This window comes from Poecilia formosa, unplaced genomic scaffold (genome assembly GCF_000485575.1).
Source record: "Poecilia formosa unplaced genomic scaffold, Poecilia_formosa-5.1.2 Scaffold176, whole genome shotgun sequence".
In the NCBI taxonomy this organism is placed as follows: domain Eukaryota; kingdom Metazoa; phylum Chordata; class Actinopteri; order Cyprinodontiformes; family Poeciliidae; genus Poecilia; species Poecilia formosa.
In genome coordinates, this window is record NW_006800115.1 from 46,333 (window position 1) to 54,965 (window position 8,633).

The 8,633-nt window shown below is 37.5% G+C and overlaps 1 protein-coding gene across 1 annotated transcript in view; it reads left to right on the forward strand.

Moving 5' to 3' along the window:
- The window catches only part of tanc2a (tetratricopeptide repeat, ankyrin repeat and coiled-coil containing 2a), a 94,534-nt gene that overhangs the window by 42,245 nt on the left and 43,656 nt on the right, over positions 1-8,633 (forward strand). The window contains exons 7-9 of the mRNA XM_007565463.2: positions 675-906; positions 4,731-4,903; positions 6,279-6,359. Of these exons, the coding sequence (XP_007565525.2) occupies positions 675-906; positions 4,731-4,903; positions 6,279-6,359 (486 nt within the window). The remainder of the gene's footprint in view (positions 1-674; positions 907-4,730; positions 4,904-6,278; positions 6,360-8,633) is intronic.

Here is an 8,633-nt window from a genome sequence, read left to right on the forward strand (position 1 = left end):
TAAATATGTATTGATATTGATATTACTAAATAATTTATTAAATAAATAAATTATGGACGGGTGTGTGCTTTGTAATATGCTCTTCATACATCGATATCAGAATATTCCATTCCTATTCTATTGTTATAGCCACTAAGCATATTTAAATATGATGAACTATGTATTAAAAACATACTTAAAAAATACAATTGTTTATAAATGTTGCTTTGACAGATGTTTGAATATGGTTTACAGTAACAAAAAAGCGTGTTATGATCGATTAAATCCGCTGATATGTCATTGTGCTGCTAAACACATAACGCTGAGTGGAGTGGAGGACCGCTCCAAGATGGCCGCCCTAAATCTCGTCAGCGACAATAGGCGAGAGCGGTCCATGAGGCGTCTATCCTTATATTATGTCTATGCTCTCTACTAACACAGGCTTACGTCACTTCCCAAATGACCTCTAAACCAATATTACAAAATAAAATACAGAAAAACATCAGAGCCTTTTATACAATTATACAATAATTTCCATGTGTAACTGAGCCCATTAGTACACTTTGCTTAATATGTACATTTTAAATATAAAATTGGATGACAATAAAATCTGTCTTGGTCTATTCTGTTGCATTTCTTTAGCAAAGGCCAATAAAAGAGAATCAAACTTATGTGTATGTCGTTCTGTTTTGCAGGTAGTGTCCTATCACTTCTGTCAAGCTGATAACTGTTACACCTGCCTTGTTCCTGAGTTCGTCCACAACATGGCGGCCATGCTGATCACTGCCCCTCAACTGACCGCCTATCAAAAACTGTTGCAGCACTCGTCTCAGTTGCAGACCATCCTCAGTCTGCGCTCCTGCATTCAGGATCCGAGCTTAGCCCTTCAGAAAGGCATACTAGACCCCCTGGATGCACTCCACAAAGGTACAACATTATACAACGCATGAAAAGTCTGAACCAGGTTGTGTTCTTTATTAGACCCAGACAGCAAAGTGCTGCAAAGGCCTATTGAAATCTGCTCATATTATTCTTTTCAGCCCAAAATTGCAAATTTGGGGACCTAGACATATTCAAAACCCCACCAAGCTTTGCCCAAAAATGTTTTGACCGACAATCATGAAATTTGGTAGGCATGTGTATCTTGAGAGGACCTACAAAAATGTCTGTAGGAGTCATGGTTCAAACCCTAAAAGAAGTCGGCCATTTTGTCTCTGTTACACATGTTGTGTCTGAGCGAACTTGAGATGCAGGCTTCACAATCAGTCAGCACAGTCTTGAAGCATCGAAGCTAAAAAGTTATCAAAATCAGTTTCCTAAGTCAGGGGCTGCACAGCTGGTAGGACTGTTGCTTTGCAGAAAGAATGTCTTGGATTTGATTCTGCATGGAATTGGCATGTTCTACCTGTGCATGTGTGGTTTCTCTCTTCGTACTCCAGCTTCCTGCCGTAGTCCAAAAAGATAACTGTTAATTGATTTCTCTAAATTCTTTCTATGTGTGGTTATGTGTTTACATGTTTATTTGTCCATTCTGTCTCTGCGCTGCCCTGCGATGAACTAGCAACCTGCCCAGGGTGACCACACCTCTCTCCCATTGACCGCTGCAGATAGTCGCCAGTAGCCCTCTCAACCTCACTAGGGATAAGCATGTTGGATAATGGATGGATGGTTGGATGGATTTCCTTACATCAATGCATGTGGGTTTGGCCAAGCCTCAAATCTGATTATTCCCCACAAAACAGAACTCCCAGCTACCTCAGACTTTGTCTGTCATAACCGACCAGCACTGATCACATTCACATGGTCACCAGTTGATGTTAATTCGTGACATCAACTTATCCCCGTCCCCTTTGAACAGGAAATCACTGTTTTACCTGCATGTTATTCTATTATTTCATAAAGATTTAGACCTGTGTTTCATGACATAGAAATTATTGTATAAACACTGTCTGCTGGCTAGAGCATCTGGGGTCTAAATCACACATGCATCTATTTTATCCAGTTTGATTTGCACCAAACTGGATATAAATTAACTTTGTTCATCTCTGAAGATGCCAAGAGGATTATATTGGAATTTGACTCAAGTGTGCCTGAAGGTTATTGGAACAGTTATATCTCTATGATACATCATCCAATCTACATCAGATTTTTTGTGCATCATTAGCAAGCAATGCTGCACACATTAGTGTGGTACATTAATCACATCACTAAATGAATATTCACCAGATGTGCCATCTAGTGGATAACTGCTGAAATGGAGCGAGAGCGCTGATGATGATGGGGTGATGCAGCTCCTGCGGTTGCCATAAGGCTGGAGCAGCGGAGTGCTGAGAGTGCTGCCAATTGACATGACGATTGGCTCTACCCCCATGCAGGCGTATAGCAATCCAACCCCCAATCATTCCAGAGTGTTTGTCAGCAACTGACCAACAAGCAGTCGCAATATGTCTGCAAGTACACACCTCTTATCTAGAGCAGTCTTTCTCAAACTTTGCTCCGCGGGCTCCCCTACGTGGTCTGTGAGGTACTGCATCGAAACGACCGTTTACTTGCTGTGACGTCAGCTTAAAGTGTGACGCTACAACTAGCTTACCAAAGGATTGTTTAAAAATAATGGATAAGTGGCTCAAAACCAGATCACTTAAAAAAAATTGCAGATATTGGTGAAAAGAAGACAACTCCAGGACTACTTATAGTCTTGTGATTATATGATCAGAGGAAGCTAAGTCATAGCTGCTGAGTGTTGATGTGTCATTCACTAGCAATTGAATTCCTTTCAACGGCTCTATGACGTGAGCGGTAGGACTCGACTAGTGAGAACTGTTCTTTGTTTTTTATGACTTTGCTTGCTTATGATGCTCTGCTTATATGTATACAGTTACTGTTATTTTTATTTAATTAAAAATGGTTAAATTAAATTCATTAAATACTATAAATACAAATGTTAGAAATTGGTGGATTATTTTTATGTTTAATGGTGCTGAAAATAATTTTTTGTTTCTGTTAAAGCAACTCAAGGGGTAGCATTTGCTCATTATTTACTAAAGCTATAAGGGGTACCATATATTTCAGCTGCCTGAAATAATCTGTTCCCCCTCTATAACATAGGAACAAATTACTTTACCAGCAAGTCTTTAACTGTGCTTATTCCTCTCATAATCAACAACAAATTGTGTGATTTTGGAAACTGTTATTCATTATTTGCCAAAGTTAAAGGAGGGGAACCATATATTTTAGCCACCTGGAATAATCTGTTCCCTCCCTATAACATGGGAGCTAATTAAATTACCAGCAACTCTTTAACTGTGCTTATTCCTCTATTCATCAACAATAAATCATTTATGTTTAAAAACATTTGCTCAATGTTTGCCAAATGTATGAGGGGGGAACCACATATTTCAGCTGCCAGAAATAGTCAGTCCCATCTATAACATGGGAACAAATTAATTTACTTAATTAATTAATAAGAAGTCTTTAACTGTTCTTATTCCTCTCTTCATCAACAATAAATCCTGTGATTTTGGTAACATTTGCTTTTTATTTGCTAAAGTTATGAAGGGGGAACCAAATATCTTAGCCTCCTGAAATAATCTGTTCTCCCTCCATAACATTGGAAAAAATCTTTTTCACAAACACTTTCAGTGTGCTTATTACTCTCTTCATGAACAACAAATTTTGTAAATAGGGTAAGATTTGCTCAATACTTGCCAGAGTTATTAGACTTAGAGGACCTATTGTTGATGATGAGAGGAATAAACACAGTTAAAGACTTGTTGGTAAATCAATTGTTCCCATGTTATAGATGGGGAACAGATTATTTCAGGTAGCTAAAATATATTATTCCCCCCTCATAACTTTGGTAAATAATGAGCAAATGTTTTCAAACTAACAGTATTTGTTGTTCATCAAGAGAGGAATAAACACAGTTAAAGACTTGCTGGTAAATTAATTTGTTCCCATGATATAGAGGGGGAACAGATTATTTCAGGCGGCTAAAATACTGTAAATGGTTCCCCCCTTATAACTTTGGAAAATTAAGAGCAAATGTTTTCAAACTTAAAGTATTTGTTGTTGATGATGAGAGGAATGAGCACAGTTGCAGAGTTTGTGAAAAAATAATTATCTAGAAATTTCTTTTATCCAATAGTCTGTGATATATTTCACATTAGAAGGGGATTTTCCAGAAAGCCTACACACTCATCTTTTCAGGAAGTCTAATCTTCATGCCCCGCCATCAGCCAGCTTCCCTCCTCATATATTAGCAATGAAAAATTATAAATGTACACAATGTGTTGGAAAACTGTGTTTTGTGACTTATTTTTTTTGTCAGGCTCAAGTGACAAAAGTAAGAAAAAGACAGATTCTCTTGGGTTTAAAAACAACACAAAACAATGTAAGAAGACCTCCACACAGTACCATGTTTATTTATTTATTTTACAGTTTTGTAAGCAGCCAATTAAACCTAAAGTTACAACCTTGATATGATTATGAGTTGTTTTACTGAGAAATCGATCAGAAGCACTGTTAAAATGAATGGATCCGGCTCTCTGGCTGCAGTGCGCACTGCCTTTGCCTCAGTGTTACCTGATAAAAGCAAAAGTGACTCAAACAATGCATTGGGTAAAGCATTGAGTTTTACTACCTCTGCCATTATTTGTCGGGTTTGCTCTACTTCCGCATGGGGGCGAGCCGGTGTCATGTGAATTATGCTTGCAGTTTTAATTTGTTGGTTGTTTTTTTTAACCATTCAGAGAGAAAGCTTCAGATTGATGTGGAAGGACTCATTGTACTGATTGATGGGCTAAACGAGGCTGAGTTCCACCGGCCCGATTACGGAGATACACTGACTTCCTTTCTCTCTCGAAACATTCAGAAATTTCCTTCGTGGTTGAAGGTAATTTCTACTGTCAGGACCAGCCAGCAGGTATGTATGCTCACAAAAAAGTACTATAGAAATAGATTTCAAATAGCAGCTATTTAATACATTCTTCAGTTCTTCAAACTTTGAAGGTTCTCAATGTGTATACGCTGTTGCATAAAACCATGCTGCACAATAGCTGAAGCTCCATTTGAATCTTCTAAAGTTACAAATCAAAAAGTATCTTAACTGCACTCATAATAAATAAACAGTTCTTGCTGTTATCATTCTAGTGCTTTACATGTCAGCTAACTGGTCTTCCCTAGGTTTAGGGGAAACATTTTTTTTTTATTTCACTTTAAGTGCACAAAAGCACAAAATGTAGAATTATTTTCGGTAACACTTTATTTGAAGGGGGTTGAATAAGACTGACATGACACTGTCATAAAAACCTGTCATAAACATCAATAAGCCTTCATGAATATTTATGACTGTTGTCATAAAGCGTCATTCGGTAAATTATGACACTTTTAATACAAAGTTGACATTATTCAAAATGTCTTTGTTATGACAACTTGACATTAACCAGGAAATCATTACTGATATAAATTTGTTATAAAAGTATTACTGATTGCACTTTAAAAATTAGGTAACTTTATGTTATTAAAGGTAAAGTTTAAACAGTAATGATTTATTGATTGTCAAGTTGTCATGACAAAGACATTTTGAATAATGTCAACTTTGTATTAAAAGTGTCATAATTTACCAAATGACGCTTTATGACAACAGTCATAAATATTCATGAAGGCTTATTCATGTTCATAACAGGTGTTATGTCATGTTTATGACAGTGTCATGACAGCCTTATTCAACCCCCTTCATATAAAGTGTTACCTTATTTTCCAAGAGTCAGAGGGGAATCTATATGATCTTTTCTGTTTGTGTTCTCAGAGACTCTGTCTTTCTGTCATCCCTCTTAATTCTGAAGTAATTAAGAGGGAATTTGTAATTTGTGGTTAATTATGGGTAATTAACCACAAATATCAGATAAAGAGCAAAATGTGCATTTTATTAATTTTATTCTGTTATCTATTTTAACTTTTTGCAGTCATAAATAATTTTGTGCTCACATTTTTTTTAATAACTTGTGTAGTAGGAATAGTTATCTGCTTTTTCCTTCTTTGCATTCTCAATTTTTTCTTGAAGTGCTATGTTTAAAATAAATGGAGGTGTTATATTTAAAAAATCATAAATTTATTCATGTTTGAGTTTATGCATCTGCTTTATAATGTATAGAAGCTCAATAATCTTATATATCTTATTTTAAATAATATCAGAAGCAAAATTTACTGACTGCTTAGAGTCTTGCGTTAAAACCCTAAATTTTATTGCAAATAAAATACTGACTTAACATTTTTTAAAACTATTTTTAATTATTCAGGACATTGCTCAATGTCTACCTTTTCACCATATCTCACTGGACAGAAAGGAGGAAAACAACGCTATAGACCAGGACCTGGAGGTAAACTGAACACCTCCTTTTCAAGTTGTTTCACTTTGATTTGCTCATGTTTTGAAGTGAAAAAGTATTTCCCCCTTATAGATTGCCTCCGTTTTTGCTTTTTTTGTCACATTGAGTTGTTTTAAATCATTTAACAGTTTTTGATATCAGACAAAGATTACTTGAGTAAATCCAAATGCAGTTTCCAAATTTAGATTTCATATATTGAGGGACAGAATCTGTATAAAAATATTTCCTCCCATTGTTAAATAATTTTAGTTTAATTTTGATAGCCACATCCCTGTCTAAATAGGATCAGACCTGTAGAATAAACCATTAACTAGCAGTCTGACTCCATTAAAATTTTTAATCGAGGGAATTTTATGATCTGTAATTGATTAACCACAATTATTAATCACATTTTAATCACATCACATTGTGGACCTATGGAAGTGAAGTTCGTCCTGGTCGTGGAACACTGGGCCAGCTCTACACCCTCAACAGGGTCCTGGAGGGTGCATGAGAGTTCACCCAACCAGTCTACATATGTTTTGTGGACTTGGAGAAGGCGTTTGACAGTGTAGCTCGGGGAAACCTGTAGGGGGTTCTCCTGGAGTATAGGGTACCGGGCTCTTTGATATGGGCTGTCAGGTCCCTGTATGACTGGTGTCAGATTCTGGTCTGCATTGCCAGCAGTAAGTCGGGCTTGTTTCCGCTGAGAGTTGGACTCTGCCAAGGCTGCCTTATGTCACCGATTCTGCTCATTACCTTCATGGACAGAACAAGTCAAGGTGTTGAAGGGATCTGTTTTGGTGGTTTTAGGATTGCATCTCTGCTTTTTGCGGATGATGTGGTTCTACTGGCTTCATTGGGTCATGATCTACAACTTTCATTGGGATGAAGATCAGTGCCTCCAAATCTAAGGCCATGGTGTTGAGCTGGAAAAGAGTAGAGTCGGGGAAGATGTCCTGCCCAAGTGGAATAGTTTAAGTATCTCAAGATCTTGTTCATGAATGAGGGAAAAATGGAGCGGGAGATTGACATACGGATTGGTGCAGCGTCTGCAGTGAAGCTGGCGCTGTATCGGTCTGTTGTGGTGAAGAGAGAGCTGAGTCAAAAAGCGAAAAACATTCCTACCCTCATCTATGGTCATGAGCTTTGGGTCATGACCGAAAGAACGGGGTCATGGATACAAGTGGCCAAAATGGGTTTTCTCCACAGTGTGTCTGGGCTCTCTCTTAGATATAAGGGTGAGAAGCTCGGTCATCCAGGAGGGACTCAGAGTAGAACCGCTGCTCCTTCATGTTGAGAGCATCAGGATGCCTCCTGTACGCCTCACTGGTATTCTGGGCACGTCCCACCAGGAGGAGGCCCTGGGGAAGACCCAGGACATGCTGGAGGGACTATGTTTCTCGGCTGGCCTGGGAACACCTTGGGATTCACCCCGGACGGGCTGGCCCATGTGGCTGGGGAGAGGGAAGTCTGGGCCTTCCTTTTTAGGCTGCTACCCTTGTGACCTGACCCCGGATAAGTGGGAGAAATTGGATGGATTTCAGAGTTTCCCCCAGAAAATTTGCTAAGACCGGTGGTCCACCATGTTTTTGTACTGAAAGATGTTATGTTGACAGAAAGTGTAAAAAATATCACTGGGTAATTAGATGCTACGGGAAAATATTGCCAGTGAAACACTATTTAAACCCACAACTATAGAATCTTAAAAACAACAAATCAAAATGTTAAAATGAATGTCAGTTACTTGCACTTCTGTTTAATCCAGATTAAGGCAGCAGATCCATCAGGCCCCCCAGGGCTTCAGGGGCCCCATAAATGCTAATATTTTAACACAGACCACAAATACATGAATGTAACATTTGTTTATTGAGAATATCAATGCTGCTAAATTTGACTTTAAATGGTTTCAGCATGCATAAATTCAAAGAATTTAAATTGTTTAACATTTAAATGTAAGATTTGGTAACACTTTATTTGAAAGGGGTTGAATAAGACTGACATGACACTGTCATAAACATGACATAACACCTGTCATGAACATCAATAAGTCTTCATAAATATGACTGTCATAAAGCGTCATTCGGTAAATTATGACACTTTTAATACAAAGTTGACATTATTCAAAATGTCTGTTATGACAACTTGACATTAACCAAGAAATCATTACTGATATAAATTTGTTATAAAAGTATTAAGAATTAACCAAGTATTATTCTTGGTTAATGTCAAGTTGTCATAACAAAGACATTTTGAATAATGTCAACTTTGTATTAAAAGTGTCAT